Consider the following 18,494-nt stretch of genomic DNA (forward strand, 5'->3'; position numbering starts at 1 on the left):
GAATCCACCAGTGTAATCCTCCCTTCATTTTTCTACAGTATTACAGCAGCCCCTATTAGGTATTAAAGCAACTATGAATTTATTTCTTTGTCTCCAGTGTTTTGACTAAACCAGGGTAACTCAAAAAGAAAGATTTTTGAAAACTGATCCTCTCAATACACCTTATCCAAATTTCAAATATACTGCGAAAAACTGCTGGGGGCAAGTTGGGAACACAACCAGGATTCAACCCCTGCCTAGAGCACCATTTCCCCACTAAGGCTTAGTGATCATAACCCACCCTGCCTAATTTTGCTTACAGCAAGAGGAAGGATTTGAACTGCCAATACCTCCCCAGCATACTTGAAGCAAGAGCGCATGGTATACTTGCCTCTCGTTTCCTGCTGCAACACCAGTATCACAACTGAATGAGCTGGAGACAAGCCTTACTCCAGTCTTAAAAGCCTCCGTGGTGCTAAAAATGCTTCAGGATAGGAGTTGGGGAGGGAGGAAGGAGGGAATCTCACCGCTGCTAACAAGGGCTGAGCCGAACAAGAGTTTAAGAGTTGGGAGCACTGGGGCAGGCTGCTTGCTGGCTATAGATCTTTTCAGCAGCAACATGTAATCCAGCAGCCAGCAGACAATGCTGAGAATGGTATTAGCGGCTCGCAGGCTGCTTCTACTGGGCTGCCGTCCTGACGAGCTGCACCAGACACAGAAGCACATGGCACTCTGCAGAAAGCTTCCTCGGCAAAGGCCAAAGGCTCTTCTGCTACAAACTGGGTTCGACAGTACCTGTCTTTTTACATTAGCTGCCTTACAAAACCCAGACTGTAACAATGTCATGGTGCCAAAGTGGTGGTGATAGGTCATGCTACCCGAGTCTCCCAGTCAGAAAAGTAAAAACATGAAGTGGACAACGAATCAAAAGTGGTAAAAATGTTGTAAGACTTCAGTGTGCTGTGTGACATTACATTTTAAATGGACTGTGCTTGCAGCCCCTGCTGCATAAGCAATGGAGACTGGGATGTTATCCAACACACACTGCAGGACAGAATTTAGACCTACATGAAAATATGCTTCCAGTAGCATGGAAAAATAGGAGAAAACTTGAGAAATCAAACACCAGATCTGACTCTGCATCACACTGCATAACACGTGTTTGCAGACTGGGATGATGAAAAAGAAAACTAAGATCATATAACTAAAAAGTGACTTGTCTGGAGCATGTTTATGAGAGGTAGCCAAAGAACCAGGTCCCAACAGAAAGCAAATTTCGAGTTGCTCGTGCCTCAGTTTCCATATAAAGACTGGGAAATAGTGCTGTAAGCAAGCAGCTGAGTGCTCTTCTTTCTCTTCCCCCACTACTGGTCAGTGACCTTCCCACAGCTGAGTAATAATTCTGATTTACAAAAACATCAACAGAATATGAAGTTTAATATAAATATCTGAAATTTATTTAAAACTAGAAAATAGCATGGTAATACCAAAGTTTCTAGCACACAAGTATATGCAAATTATGCTTTTACTGGGAACATACGCACACAAGAAATATCACATAAGCAAAAGAAGCTGCTGCTTTTAAGTATTTTCATTCTGTTGCATTTTCAGGAACTGATGACAAAGCTACCTATAATTTTGGCTGAGGTTCTCCTACTGTGTTTGCTTGTTTTCATTTAACCATGCAAAGCTATTTTCATGTGTACTCTCACAGTCATGTTTATCTCTCTGGCTAGGAGAGTCTAACATTTAAACAGTTTTTCAAAAAGGATAAAGCCAGCTTATATTTTCTCAAGCAGCAAGAGGTGTATGATTTGTTAACACGTTTGATCTGGTTTTAATGAAATGCAGCGGCAGCACAACGATGGCATGGGCCTTTTGCCACAAGCACCCGCAGAGGGGCCGGACAAGGAGGGGAGCTTATTTGTCAGTACTTGCGCTGGTGACACAGCTACCAGACTAAACCCAGCTCAGGAAGGCCCACCTATGCTGCACCCGCACCCTTCCGCCACACAGCAAGGAAGTGCTACTCAGGAGGAGAGCAAAACAAGGAAAAATCAGGCAACATTTTCATACCTGTCTTCCCCTGTCCATTCGATCTTCAGGTCTCTGCGGGTAACTCATTGGTCCACCCAGCCCTTGGTACTGACCTGGCTGGTACTGACTTTGGGATGGCAGCATGCGGTTCCAGGCAAGCAGAGGGGCAGCCCCAGCAGTTCTGTAAGAAAGAAGAAACACACTGCAGCATGAGCTTAACCCGCAGAGTTAGAGTTTCGTACTACAAAACCTAAATTTCTATGTCCTAGTTTGATGCATGCTGCCATTTGCCTCAGAGTTGAACTCTGTCACATCCAACCACGCCTGCAGTGGTACTGCAGATGGCCACATCATTGGAGACAAATAGGGAAAAAAAAAACTTTTGAGGTTCTCTTACGAAACGGCCACATTTACTCACTGCTTCCTTCACCACAGCTCAGAAGTTACAGAACCATGCATTACCATAAGCGGCAAACTCAATTTTACAACCCAGATATTTTTCAAATTCCTTGAAAGGATTCTGTCCATCTTTTATTTTAGAGGCAAATTTGCCAGTTCATCTGCAGTGATCTTGAATGTCGATTAAAACCCAGATATCATCAAGTTAGCTAAACGTAACACACCATCCAAAGAGTAAACATGTGCAATACAGGAGAATGAGGCTTTCTTTTCTAAATGTCCAGACTCTTTCTGGGAGTCCATTCTTTCTAGTTAATTGCAGGTTGCAAATGAATTCTTACTGCGAGTATTCTGAATCTAGGGTAGGGGCCTTGGCTGCTTTTTCCCATCCATTATTCTGCTCAATATGTCAGAAGGTCTGATCGGGAAGAAACCTTTTCAAGTTCTATTGATGCCGTTTTCAATTGACCATGGTGACCTAGCAACATAAGCACTAATTGGCATGGACTGACTGACATTTGGTGTACAGTTTATATGGGAACGCAAATTCAACATCCATTATAACCTAGTTTGCCATCCCAGATTACTAACAGCAAGAAATGTTTTAATTGCCTTCAAGTACCTATTCTAACATTACAATTATAAAGCAACAGGTATAATACATCAAATCGTTGTTTGATTAAAAATATTTAGAAAAATGATATAGCCATGATATAGTCTTTAAAGCTAAGCACTGGTGAGGGTACAATTCCTTATGGAATTCATAGCAGTTATGCTTTGCAGTAGAATATATTGTTGTAATGGACAAATATTGGCTAGTCAAAACGGTTAATCTTTTTTGACCCCCGTTTAAGAGAGCCTGTTGAACAGTGTGTGGATAGCCTGCTGAGAGACAGGAATGGGAACACACTGAGCATGAGCACTGCGTTTCATATTTACCTGCTGCACTTCTAACTGAGAGTTACTTTGCTTGTCTTCGAAGAATCCTTCCCTAGATTTGTTTGAGTAAATTGGTGGGACTGTAGCTTCGGACAAACAACCTTACCCAGAGGCTGAGTTTGATCTCTACTTTCAAACACACACACAGATCAAGGAAGAGGTATAACCTCAGGAAAAAAGGCTGACCGAGGCAGTAGTTGTAGCCAGCTGCACCATGGCAAGCAAATGCAGCTTTGGGCAAGTGAGGGAGCAACAAATTTCACCAAATGGAATGGAGCTAAAATTTGAATTGAAAAAAAAAAAAAAAAACCACAAACAAAAAAAAACACCAAAACACACCTCCCCCTACCATCTCCCAAAATGAAACAAATGATACCTGCTTATAAAAGCACTGGTCTAACCTGATAAATATGAAACTGGTAAACACGATGGGCCACAAGTGTACTAAAAATGAACTCACACAAAAGCTAAACGGCAATATGGAAGTGTGCAGTTTTATTTTTAGTTTCAGAGATGTTTAGAAATGCATGATGTTATCTGAGTCATGCATTAGAAAGAGCAATATCATATTTGAACTTAACAGCATATTATACTTTCAGGGGCCACTCAAAATCAGTATTGTATGTAAGATATTCCTTTTGATTGTTTTGAATATTAATATTTTTTCATTATTCATAGAAGACAGCAGGCTCTTCAGGAAGAATACACTGCTCAGCCTTAAGAAAAAGTCTATTGAATTACCTACACAACCCCAGTTCTAGATGTTCATCAACAGTCATTCATCAGTTTCTACAACTTTGCCAATGTCTTTATGATAAATACCTTCAGCCCTGAAAATTATCAGGCAAAAACTTTTATTATATGCCTGGAATGGGAAATTTAAAAAAAAAATAATTTGACATTAATATGCATTTTGTGTAGAGTTTAAACATTTCATTTTTACAAAGTGATTTTTAGTGAAAAGTCAGTATATTTAGCATTTTAGTCTCAAGGCCCTCTTAAGGAGGGCGCTGAAGTTGGCGATGATCAATTAGAACTACTACATGTTCCAGGGGATAAACCTAGTAGGAAAAAAAAAGGTGCAGTACATATTCTGATCTTAAAGCCAGAAAAGCAGATTACACCTTTCTGCTGCTCTTAATTCACTGAGCTATATCCTATTTTTATAAATCAAAATTTTAGATTATCATCTGGTAAACAACTCAGGAAACTACAGGTCGCATAGCAACTGACTTCATGTCCATCTATTCGATGCATTAATTAGTGATTTAAGTTACCTGAGAGTGGAGATTTGTACGCAGCAACACTGTGCCTTGTGGGTAACAAAAAAATTGTGCTATTTGAAATATCACCTGAATCCACATTGGCAGAGTTACACAAATGTACTGCCCAGAGTTACATCAACTAATAATTAAACTAATGCATATACAGACAGAACAGCTAAAATACAGTTTAAGTAAACTTCATATAGTAAAGCATATCTGTGTTACAACCTCAGCCTCCTAGGAGCTCTCTTCTACGAACATGTTAGGCAAAAGGATTTGATTAACCACCAGATTACAACCTTACAATTCGGAAGGAAAACTGGTAGCAAATATACAAAAACTGAAGGCAAGAATATAAAATAACCTTCCGTTTGCCTTCAAGTATGCTGAAAGGTGTCCTGTTCAACAACAACTCACCAATTTTATTTTAACTTGCTATACACGGAATTGCATCCCTAAATTTAAGAAAAGGAAAATCTCATGAAGGAGACAAGATCATCTGGATTACGAAGAAAAAGCTTTACACTACTGATTTTTTTTTTTCCACCCAGGCCTAAGAAAGAAGAACCAGTTTAGCCACAGCCGCAATACTCTATCCCAGAAACAGGACAAAGGCTCAAAGCTTTTCTGGCAGGGACAGGCTCCTCGCTTATCCCTTGCTTGATCAAGGATATCGCAACCTCCTGTCAACCCTCTTCATCTGAAAAGGCTGGAGCAGGGGCTGGCCTCTCCCTCCATTGCTTTCTTCCTGGGAGTCAAAGTGGCAGAGAACAGAAATTCCGTGCAGCTCCGGGTTGCTTTTTGAGCACCTGAAGCAGCAGCACACAGCAATGGCCTCGGGGCCAGCAGTGCACACAACAGCAGCTGTGCAGCACCACACAGCCCACTGCTGGCCTGGCAACTGCCAGGGAGTTAAGTGTGAAACTGAAAAACTCTTTGGGGTGGGCTGAGTTCAACAGGTTTGACCATTTTTTCTTAAAGATAGATAGCCCTGATGCAGCTTTGTGTTTAAACTTTTGCTTAAACCTCTATGCTTATCTCTGTATGGCAACTAACTCAATGTCAGCCCTAAGCATCTGTTTGCACATCCTCCTTCCCCAAATCAAATACATTCCAAAACTATGGCAGAATTACTTATCCTCAGCACTAAGACTGGCAAGTTAGTGCTTTTCTTGAACTACCAGAGGTGCAACAAAATACAAGACAGGGAGGGGAAAGCATTGTAAATACGCTGCTGTAATTCTAACTCATGAATGAAGTTCTCCAAGCAGCACCATACGTCTGCAAAAACGTTGTATCAGGACACCGTGTGATCACTTCTAACAACATTATAGCATGAACCAAGTGCAGGAATCCTCTGACAAGATTCTGAAGAGACAAACCGCTATGGCAAATAAAAGCAAAAAAGATGTGTTTCGTGTGGGAAACAACAGAATTTGTCAGAAAAGAATTATGTGTATGTGAACCAAGAAACTCTTCTACTTTCTGAAAACAAACAGCCTGATACGACGACAGAAGTATAGCACTGTAAAAAATAATCACAAGTTACAGAACTGTAGCAGTATTTCACAAAATGGCAATATACAAACTGTACTTATGTAAGGTGTGGGGATAACAATTCTTCTGGACAAACTAATATTGAAGTCCTTAATGCAAGATTCAATTATAATGCAATATGCCACGTTGACATAGCACAGGACAAGGGAGCTGAACTTCCACAGGGATCAAAATGGTTGCCATGACAAGTGTGACTGCAGAGGGCTCAATAAATTCTTCTAAAGCTGATATTTTCAATGGTTAACATTTGCAAATAAAAACGTGGAAAAAAAAAGGAAAAAAGTTCTGCCTAAGAGCAGAAACTTCCGAGGATCTCACATATACTCCCATTCTTCCATAAATGCAAACAAATGTAATTATTCATAGCTTTCACAGGTACGGTTAAGTTTGTAAAGTCAGCCTGACTTAAGGGCATACAACCTATCAATGAAGGAACGCATGTAAAACATCCCTTATTATCAAACCATGTCACATTCCTTCTATTCGATGGCACTTATTGGACCGCAGATTCCATAATCCTTCTCTGAGTCCCTTCTGCATTTAATTCAGTTCAGTCTTAAGTAGTTAAAGAAACTGTTTTCAGTGGCAACTAATAACTACTGACCTACAGTGACACTGCCCTACAATAGGCTTGTCAGGCCTGAAAAACTTGCACCAAAGAAGCTGATTAGGACTTCAAGAGGTTTGTAGCAAGAATCAATGGCTAGTCTGTACTAATGCTGTGGTTGCGGCACAGAAACGATAAAAGTGGAACACCATTAGTTATGCCTCATTAAGTTCCACAGCCCTCCTAAAAAGAAATTTGTTTAGCCTGTCCAAAATCTAATGCTGTTTTAAGCTCTCTGTGTTCAATTTCATAGTATCTCAAAAGCTTCAATAAGATAAAGGCCAAAGAACCAAGAACGGTACCAAAGCACCAACAGTAAAGTTAATTTTGAAGTCTAAGTTTTAATGGAAGGTGTTTTTGCCTTCCTTTTTTAATACAAAGTACTCAAACCTTTTAAAGGATGAACACTGAACAGTGCACTCATAAAACATAAATAAATCATGGGACATTAATTAACTTTAAAAATCTGTTGTCTCTCTTGATTTGAACAAATTTAAACAACAAAGTTCAAAACAAAGAGGTAAAAATGTTGTGAAGCCTGACAGGAACAAGCACATACTCCTAGCCACATCTGACCAAACACCAGTCCCACCTGCCTTACCTTTGTGGTGTCTGTTGAAACAAAGGTGTAGGGCCTCGCCAAGAGTCTTGGGGTCTAAGATCTACAGGGTAAAACAAAAAGTTAAAATAGAATAAGTATATTTAGAAGAACTGCGCTCCAATTTCCGCACTCCATCACTTAAACATGCCATAGCACTTCTTTTAAGAAGGCAAACAGAACAGAAAAGCACAGATACACTACAAAACACATTTCACTAAATCTTCGTTGGTTACTACTGCTGATTTTGAGAGAGCCCCTTTATGCTGGTTGGTGACAAGCTCAATATTAATAAAAGGTGACCTTTCTAATACGTTCAAAAAGCTTCAAGTTATATAAGAAGAAATAATTTTAATTGCTAGAACTATCATTGATTAATGCTTGGACACTCCGCAGGTATCTGTGCTGTCTGGGATGTTTCAAAATGCAAAAACCATGTCTGTTACTGTAAGAACTGAAGATTTAATTTAATATTTACATTTCACAGAAGTATATTCATCACTACACTATACTGAAAAGAAATAGATATGTATATAAACAACCACCCACCACTGTATTATCATGAGGACACTCCATGCTTGTAAGCAACAAATATTTAATGCTCACAGGTTCCCTCTGATTAGGTTAAGTTATTCCATAAGCTAAAAGAACAACTAGAGGATGTAATAATGTGAGCAGTTTCACTTTATTCATGTTTAAATATACATATATTTATATTTAGAATTTCAAGATATTAGAGCTGTATATAAATGAGAGATTGAAGATGCAATTATAAGTTAACTTCGGTAACGATATATAATAATAAACTATTAGTGATCTCTAAGATGATATAATTAGACTAAGTTAAATCCTTTTGGGTAAAAACTTGGCCAAAGACAGCACCGCAGTTTTAAGAAACTGCAGTGAAAAGGACCACCCACTTCTCAATTGTTTCTTCTACCCAAACTAACTCTTTACAAAGGCGTAGCAGTAACAACATTGCTTTAACAGGACATGCAATTAAATGGTTGTTGTTCCTCTAAATAAACTGGTCAGTAAACAGGATGAAAGACACAGCTAATCAATAGCTCCCTGGTCAGTTCACAACACTCAAATTGTGTATCAATCAAAAGCTTCAGTTTCAGTGGCACCTTTGATTATCTTCAATGGTGTTTAAGTGTGACCTAATTTTAACAGCTGGTTCCAGAAGTTGTCTGATGGACACACTACGGTGGGACAGTAACACCCTGTTAAACTGCCAATATTCAAGTGCACTAAAGCTTTGCAATAATTTGAAAGAAACGGGGAGAAAAATGGATAGAGGAAAATCTGAGCCCCTCTCCTAACTCTGGCTGGACTGTCTGCATGCTTTAATGGTCTGACCTGGACAGAAACCTTTCATGGCAGCACTTGAGAGTGCAGCATATAGTGTGGGCAGGCCCTATTGAAGATAACAGTTTTGTCAGTGGAAATAAGTTCTGATCCCAGCAGCACCACCACTCCTGCCCAGGCTGCCTCCAGCCGGAGCTAATCTCCCTCACCTGGGCCATAGAACAGTCACCTGCTGAGTGGCATGCATCTTCTTTTAAATCTATTATATATAATATACACGCACACACTGACCGATACTAAGACACAGCCTTAACCTGAAGCTTAAACAGAAAGTATAGTGAAGATGAAATCAATAAAGACTTTCCAAAATTGTTACATAGAATTGTAAATTTGGCAGAGCCCATGAGTGTCACGCCCTTCAATCCAAAAATATCCCAGCAAGACTTTTCATTTCTAATAATTTCAAAGTTTTGCAGATACCAGCACCACACAAAAATATGCAACGCAGCAGAACTGAGCTCTGCTAAAAGCATTTTCAGATACAAAAACCTTCCATCTCTTTCTTCCCTATGAGGAAAGACTGAGAGACCTGGGTCTGTTCAGCCTGGAGAAAAGAAGACTTAGAGGGGAACTTATCAATGTTTACAAATATCTTAAGTGTGGGAGTGGGATTTGGCCAACCTCTTTTCAGTGGTTTGTGGGGACAGGACAAGGGGTAATGGCAACAAAATGGAGCACAGGAAGTTCTGCACCAACCTGCGAAAGAACTTCTTCACAGTGAGGGTGACAGAGCACTGGAACAGGCTGCCCAGGGAGGTTGTGGAGTCTCCTTCTCTGGAGATATTCAAGGCCCGTCTGGACGCCTACCTGGGCAACCTGCTCTAGGGAACCTGCTTTGGCAGGGGGGTTGGACGCGATGATCTCTGGAGGTCCCTTCCAACCCCTAAAATTCTGTGATTCTGTGATCCGTAGCTACTACCTACCACCTGTAGCTCTTCACCTGTAGCCATCAGGATGACTGTTAAGTTCTGTCTCTGCCAGAGCCTGGCCCAGGAGACCTACAGGTCTGATATTTTCCCCCTCCATACCTTGATACGTCATAGTTTTTAAGCTATAGCTTTTTGCACAGATACCTGTGTCACACAGGAGAAAAGCTACCAGGAGAAACAAAAAAACATATTCCATGAAGAACGGTGGTGAGGTTTCCCCCACTTTTCTTTCCTTCCATGCAGACAGAGCTAGGCAAGGCCTCCTGACAATTACACAGACTAATACAGTCTCTCCCTTCCTGACCCGCCCTGGTCAGAGCTTCACATGTAATTGAAATTTATTAACACATTTTCCATTGCAGAGCCAGGGTCAAATAGTGCTCTAGCGAGAAAGCCAGTGAGAAGATGATGGTCTTGCCCTGTATGGTGTTTCCCATTCATACAGATCCTTGAATAAGGGCTAGTTAAAAATTTACTTCACATTTAATCACTTTCTTTCCACCTGGAAAAGAAAAGGCCTGACTACCCTCCTATAACCACGTTTTTGCAGCTTAAGAACAGTTTAAGACAGAGTTCAATGAAATCATTATAAAAACATTGAAAGCCACCTTATTACTGTTCATTTGTATGACTCTGACAGAACGATCTTTGAAGGGGAAAAAGCTTGGAACAGTAAATTGCACTTCGAAAAGGTACAAAATCGGAAGAGAAATGACAATTAATATTTTATTTAGTCTTCAAAACTTAGGCATTTCCTAGAGCTATAAGGCCAAATAAACTGCCTTCTGCAGCAGCTCCTCAAGTAACAATTTATCTAATCAGTGTGGCAATCAAAGATGAGATTTTGTGTTTACTGATTGCACTAATCAAAATCACTTTTCAAACGCAGCTAATTGACAAGTTTACTGACTGAAATGAAAGTCATAAATCAGATACCTCGTATTGCAGAAACCGAATATGCCATTCATAGAGTACTACCATACTACACTTGACTCCCCAAGTTATCAGCACAGACAATTATTCATCAGCTGAAAATTGGTACATCAAAGTCAAATCAGAGAACAACAGTCAGGAACACCCACAGATGGCTCTTGAAGGAGAGATGGCACTTTGGTTGACCGCATTGCCCTTCTAGAGTCTATTTTTTCTTCATCATACATATAAAAATGTTATACATAAAGTGAAAAGTTGTTTTGCATCAGTCTCACAAAATGTGAGCATTTTAACCACATCAGGTCTAGTTTTTCAGGAATGCATAAATATGCATTTTCAGGAAGCTTCCCAGTCCAACTATTCCATAGCATACAGATGTTCTTTCACACATTCTACTTTCTACACTCTTGCAAAGATCTAGCCGATGAACAGCTTTGACACAATAGATTTCCCCCATTAAGAACATTCTGCTTATTCCTTCTCAATTCCTCGTAATTCGATTTTTCTAGTAGAAGACATGCACACTGACGGAGGCATTTGCGCCTGAACTGAAAGGCATAGCTGCAAAGGCAAGAAGATAGCTGTGCTCTCAGATCTAGGAATACCTCCTGGTACTCCTAGATAGAATGCTGTCTGGTTGAAACTGGTGCCAAGGAGAGATAAAGCCTACATGCTTAATTCTGACAACAAATTTCCATCAGAGCAAGCATGCTGTCCACGCACGCTATTCCTGTTCAAAAAGATGACTGCCACGTACTGAAGCAACGTTCAGAGGGATGCTGACATGCTCCCACCTCAACAAATCTGCTTGACACTAAACCCATGACACATTACCATGTAGGGCTGTGGTCCTGTTTTCAAAAGCATCCTTCAGTGCAAACATCGGAAAGACTGATCTCAGCAGAAATTCTGGGCTACGACACTTGAAGGTATTTTAACAAGTGCCTTTAAACGGTGTGAGCAGGTCTCATTCTTTGCTCAGTAAAAGCAAAGGTCAGGTGCCCGTGGCCACTTGGCATGGCCAGGCCTGGCCCACCCTCCAGGTGGCAGGATGCCCTGCTGGCCCCCTGGGTGAGCTGGCACACCGCCCCTGCTGTCCAACCCGGCCTCATCCCGCTGTCTGAGACATCAGCTGTCCTTGCACCTCAGTGAAACGACAAGACACTGAAAGAAAGATACTCTCCAAATACTAAGTCAAGCACCACTGTAGTTAGTTAATTGTCAAGACTTCACATTGCAGTCAGTTTAAATCAGAAGTTAATTAGGGTTTAAGACTGATCTCCTAGGACAGCTTGGTAACATTTATAGAAGACAAGGGGAAAAAAACAGCAAAATTAACTGACAAAACACATTTTCAGTGCGTTATACTCCTTTCCTCAGTTTTGTGATTTCGCATCAAAAACAGTGTGCCAGGAACCAGCTTCTCGACTCTGCAATGAGGAGCCCAGAGCGCGACTGCCTGCCAACAACCCCTGCTTTGTGCAAGAGCCTTTGTACAATGACTGTGGGCAGCACCGAACAGGGAGGGCTGACCTGACACCTTTTTTTACTGCATGCCCAGGAAAGAAAACAACCTCTGCCTAATGGAAAAAGAAACGCTAAGGAAGAAGCACAATGGGGAAGGGAAAAAAAAAAAAGCCTTCCTCTTAGATCTGCCAGGCACACCTGCGGAACAGTAACTGGGGGTGCCTGAGACAATCTGAGGATGAGGAAGGGACAGGAGATGATGGGAGAAAGGGATGTGTGAAGGAAAGCCTCCAGACAATTTCTGAGGCCAACAGATGGACTGGGATTTCACATTGATCAGCGGATTCAAGCCTCCTCAATATGAAAGAATGGCGGCACTGGGGCATATTTGCATTTGGAGTGTTTCCTATGCAACACAAGGTGCTCATATACCATGAGGATAAGAGCTTTAGAAGTACCTAATTGGCAAAATAAGCTCCATGTACACAAGGCTCATAAAACTGCTTTGAAGTAACTATTTCGCAGAAAGCATGAAGATTCAAGTTTCAGAAGACATGAACAACGGTACAGGTACTCGTGGGCCCATGAATACTTTATCTCCCCACAAATCCACACAGACTATCCTTAGAGAGGAATACAAAAATATGATGCCTGCCTGGTAGTTCTGCCTTCCCATTCCCCATACTCTTCTTTTAAGATCATATTTCTGTTTGCTCAAAAAAACCACTTGTTTTCCTTTAATCAAAGTTAATAGCTCCAGACTCTCATATTCAATCTGTCTGTCCACTTGAACCAATCTGATTCCTCACACAGGAAGGCTTCTGCACGCCCAGCTCAAGTACACTTCATCTACTTTGGACCCGGACAGTAAGTTTAATTCAGAGTGGCCACTGATATTAATTATTTATTTGCTGTTTCATATGCAGTCAAGAAATACAAGTCAACTATAAAAAGTCAGACACCTTCTTTAAACAGTGATCTGGTCTCCTATACATGACAAAGTGTTGTAGTTCAAACTCGGCTATCCCAGCTGCTGAAACTTCAAATATTTACATAATTCAACACTGCAAGAATTCAGCTAAAAATGAGAACTTCTAACTTTAAAGCACCTTTTTAGGCAGTTTAGCCAAGTTTCCTCCTGTTTCAATCCCACCATTACAGAAGTGCAGCTCCTTATCACACGCAGAGACAGGACTTGTTAACAACCCTCCTTCCCGGGTAACTGAAGCTAAATGCCCAAAACAAGAGTAGTAAATGGGAAAGGACAGAGGCACAAACCTTCAAAAGGGACTGGGCAGTCCAGACACAGCAGGAACAACTCTCAGATAGATACCACTGTTCTTCTCTCAGAGTCCTACAATCTTTTCTGAGCAGCCACCATGCACTGTGCACTGATTATTTTCTGTGGCCAGCATCCTCTCTTCAGACACAAAGCATCAAAATTCTAAGTTCACCGATGCTAGTGATGTTGAGATTCAGCTACATACTTAATATGCTCAGAATAATGGACACTAAAAATCCTTATTACACGAAATGCAATCTTTCCTATTGTACTTGAATATTGGGCACAGTATTTTAAGTGGGATCTTGCTTACAGGCACATACTCACGTTTTAGAGTCAGCACAAGTTTAGTACATTTCACTACAGCCATTCCAAAAAAGAAAAGTAATGGAGAAGAGCAACACAAGGTTAATTACTCTGCTTCCCAGTTTCCAAACAGACAAAAAAGCTCAGAACTTTGTATGTAGTTCTGGACTCTTCAAAAATAAAACCAACTCATGCAAGACAGACATTTGAAAAAGAGTTGCATTCATTTCAAATTGTGACTTGACATTTAACTAAGTCTAAACAAAATAATTTTATGAATTAACTCAAACAACACCTGTCCCCCACCCTCGAACTGATGCCAACTAACAGATAAAGGGAGGAAAAAAGGGTTTTCAAGAACATTTTTTCTGGTGTATTTTCACTATTTTCTAGCACTGCGTTAACATTGTACAGGGGAAACTATCTGGTTGGGCTCTGAATAGCAAGGCTAGTCAAAACTAAACAACAGAGTCAAACTGGCATTGATAATGCCAAGATTTTCTTAGTGAACAACATATACTCTACTGTTTCATCCCAACAACTTTAAAGAAAAATGATAAAAATCTTAAAATCGCTGTTTATAGTGATTTATAGTGAACTAAGCATTGTTTTCTCATAGGAAAGAAGAGGTTTTCCTCTCCTAAAAGCCCAAGGTATTTGCTTATGTGGTCAGGGGTGAGGGAGGAAATGGTATTTGCTTTTTGGCAGGATCAATCTCTGTAACAAACATCAAATGAAGCAATATAAGACATTTCCAATCCACTGATGTGAGAAGTGTTCAAAATTCAGGACCTCACTGTGTGAGGGCACCAAATCACTTAGAATATCTGAATATAACCATTTGAAATTTTTAAAAAGTGTATAAAAATGTATTGCCAGAACGTCCATCGACAGAAGATCAGAGCAGTCAAAACGCATCTCCTGCAGGACAAAGATGAATTCCTGAATCCACTTATTTGTAACAGTGCAACAGACCAAAATCAAACCGCAATATTTTTCAAACTCAGAAATATATAAAGCAGAACCCACTTACTTGACAACAATTTAGGAATCTGCTGCTGCCCACTCAGAAGTGGTCTGCTGTAGGGGCTCCCATAAGCTCCAAGAGGTACAGCATTGGCATACATTCCTGGCATCCCTCTTTCCCTTGGCATTGTATGGCTATTATGCGTAAGAAACGGAAAGGAGAAAGAATAGGATGTTTTTTTATCAATGCCATCTTACAGCACAGCTGCTACCCAGTCCATTAAATACCCAGCTTTCTCCAGTGCATCAGTGGAGATGTACACAAACACGATGTGGTGACTCACTTACAGATAAGGGTCCCAGACACACCACAAACAAAGCACATGCTTTGTGAGCTGGTCCCAGTAAAAACTCTCATAGCAAGCCACAATAACCAGGAAAAAAAACCCACAACACTAAACGTATTTTCCACAAATTGTTTAAGAGTGTAAGAATTCAGTAAAACTGAACTGCTGTCACATTGCCTGCGAAGTGAGAGCTGACAGAAATTACGGGATCTGTAAATGTTGGAGTCAATGTTTGCCAGGCCTTTGCTGTTTTTATCCTGTGCAGAACTACACTCTCATTAAGACTTAATGAGATTTTAATTAATGCTCGTAGCGTCTCCACCCCAGAAAACAATTTAATAAGACATCATATATGATCAATAACATAACTACAATTTTTTTTTCCTTGTAACTGTAACATGGAAGAAATGAAGATTGTTCACAGGTGTAGCCTCCTTTAAAACATTCTCTTTTCTGGCTCTGACAGACATACAGCTCCTTATAGTTCCCAGTAAGGGAAGGACATTTCATTTTATTTGTAATACATAATCTCAGCTCATTCCCTCTCAGATGCTCCAGTACTATTCTCATATTATGTGAGAATGCCTCAGAGCAAAGGATGAAAGTTATTTGGACTTTTAGAGAACTAACAAGAACTGTGAAAATGCCTTGAAAAATGATGATCAAATAGATTGCATCATGCAACATGTGCTTCAAACAAAGGTTTGTAAAAAAACCCTCGTTTTTAAAAGCATGAGAGACATTCCTGTCTTCATAATAATATTAACTAACACTTGTGTGAAATATCCTCATCGTATCTTCTGTACTTCAGGTGAGTATCACCAAACAAGTTAAAAAAACAACAGGAAATCTAGTTAGAAATATTAAATAGAAGAAAAAAATACCCCCCAAAATTAAGAAGAATGCATGGTACTACTGCAAAATTATCATCATGTATGATTATTAACACTGCATATAAATATCACATACCAAAGTTTCCAACATGGAGCACCAGCATCTAAACTCTGATTGTTTCCATCCCCTTGCTGTTTTTTTGGTGGTGGTGGTTTGTTTTTAAGAGGGGCAATAAAGGGGTATAGTCAGTAGCCCTGCTGCCAGTCTTACCCTAAAGTTCTAAACGCTGACTGGTCCAAGTGGACTGGCTTTCTGTCTCGATTAAAACCAAGCTGCGGTCTCCAAGGCCTGCCATCGTTGTTGTTTTTTTCCCAGTCTCCTGGCTTCAGAACTGGAGGAGGTTTCCTGAACATGAAAAATAGTTCCATAAGTAGTTATTACAGCAAATGCTCAGATTAATGAAAGAAAATTGTATTATTTGAAATCTGACAACTGATACTTACTTTGCACCAGGTAACACTGCAGCCTTAAAAACAAAGTCTTCATCAAACTGTGGATCTTTGAAAGAGATGCTACACAAAAATAATTGAAGATTAGGTTTACTTGATAATTAAGACAAGCAAGATGAAAAAGTAATCACTGATCTATTAAGTGATATACACAATAGATAAGGTAAGATGCAAGAACCCATGACTTAAACTGTAAAATGCCTTTATTATACATGGATATATTGACTATATGGAGTTGGATATCTCCATTATCTTGCACAGGGTAACCTTTTTCCTCCTCTGTATGAACAGTCCATCCAAAAGAAAGTTTAATGCTTAGACAACAGTCCCATGTTTGGGACTGTTTTGGAACTAAGTCCCATACTTAGAAAACAGTCCACAGATAGGAAAGGTATGAGCTTGCTATGCAGTCTAGTAAAAAATGTACAAAACTTGGAGTGAAATTTCCTGGAGCAGGGAGTTTTTATCCCAAAAGGTAACTTTGCAGTTGCATGTAGTTCCAGTAGAGAGAGGTACACGTATTTTCAGTGACATCTCACAGACTCTGCATTTTGAGCTGTCTAGTGTTACACTAACTACTAATAGAGCAACTAGTGGCTGAAAGCTCAATTTCTGATGGTAAAATGCACTTTATAGCAGTTTGGGTTTGCTTTAGGTAAATTCATCCACACTGCTAGCAATTCCAGTATAAGCACCCAAACCCCAGCAAGGCCACACCAGCTGCCAGGAACAAGTCTGAAGAACCATTTGGTAGAAGAATGCTTGGGATGCCAAGAAAGACAAAAACCAAACCACTAAGCAGAATAATTTCATTCTTCCAGCAGAAATAAATCTTTTTCTTTTTTTTCTTCCAGCACAGAGAATGAATTAGACTCCAAGGAAAGAGAATAATGGTGCCTTGGAAAATTCAGCCAAAGGAACTGAAGAGCAGAACCATGACCACCCATACTATCTCAAAACACAGGAAGAAAACTCTTTGCAACAGAGGAATGGACAAAAGCATAAAACAATTCAAACCTCCTGACAGTGGCAGATAGAAAGCTAAAAACTACCTTTAACTCAAAGTAACTAAATTCCCATTTCAGAACATCATTTCAACAATATCCTGACAATCCACAACTTCACATTTCTTACGGCGTGTAAGTAGTTGTACTAGTAGAAACAAGTTATGTCTCCTCAGAGACAAAGCATGCAAAACAGATCACAAGTGATTTTCAGTGTCTCAAGTATCTTACATGACCTTAAGACACGGAAGGTTATAGGCTCAAGCATTAGATACCTATTAAACTGTACCAAATTAAGTGAGAATGACATACAACATGCTAGATCTACAGGAATTTGTTGTCAAGTGCAAGAATAACTCAATTCTTCGGTGACCACAGGATTTATCTTTGGAAATTCGTTGTTTTTTTATTCATTATTAAGTTTCCTATTATTCTCCCAAACAGGCAAAGTCAGTATTATTCCTACTATATAAAACAATGAGGTGGCAAAAAAAAAAAAAAAAAAAGCATTGCTAGGGGTGAAGCTTTTGACTTGGAACTCCTTTCTCCGCAAAATCACCTTTACCACATACAAATTATTTAACCTAACAGATTAGGATCCAACTCTTAAAGGAACCAGCAGGTACCACCAGCCTCACACCAGCCTCCAGCACCAGAATGATGGAGAACAGCCAACACTTGAGGGGCTGAAATACATTAGTAAGTGGGTTCGTCGTGAGGGGCGCCCAATGTGTGGATGGACAAGTCTCAGTGATCAGGAGAACCTCTCCGTTAACCAAGAATTCTAAGACATGAAGCTGAAGAGAACAAGTCTCCAGAAGAGAAAAGGCATTCAAATAAACAAATAAAAGAAATCTTAGCAATGGAAACAGTTTATATAGAGATCTCTGCCATTCACCTCTTACAGGGCTAGAAACCCAGCCATTCACAGAGAGAAAAAGGAAACAACAACTCACTGCTGACTCCTCTTAAAAACACAAAGCTTATATTCTCAGACATCCTCTGGGAATTGTTAGGAATGAAAATTGATAAAAATTCAAGAAGCACAAATCAAGAGCTGGAGGGCTCTTGATTGGAAAAAATCAATACCCAATTCTGTTTCAGAGACCTGGTCTTATGAAAGTTTGGTTTTCTTTAATTTAAAAGGCTTGACAGAGAATACAGA

General features: G+C 40.0%; 1 protein-coding gene across 1 annotated transcript in view; it reads right to left on the minus strand.

Annotated features, from left to right (window-relative positions):
• The window catches only part of XRN2 (5'-3' exoribonuclease 2), a 51,263-nt gene that overhangs the window by 3,341 nt on the left and 29,428 nt on the right, over window positions 1–18,494 (minus strand). The window contains 6 exon segments of the mRNA XM_080583891.1: window positions 2,056–2,197; window positions 7,385–7,445; window positions 14,703–14,830; window positions 16,087–16,221; window positions 16,320–16,399; window positions 16,402–16,418. Of these exon segments, the coding sequence (XP_080440017.1) occupies window positions 2,056–2,197; window positions 7,385–7,445; window positions 14,703–14,830; window positions 16,087–16,221; window positions 16,320–16,399; window positions 16,402–16,418 (563 nt within the window).

The sequence above is a fragment of the Anser brachyrhynchus genome (assembly GCF_964034855.1).
Source record: "Anser brachyrhynchus genome assembly, chromosome: 3".
NCBI lineage: Eukaryota > Metazoa > Chordata > Aves > Anseriformes > Anatidae > Anser > Anser brachyrhynchus.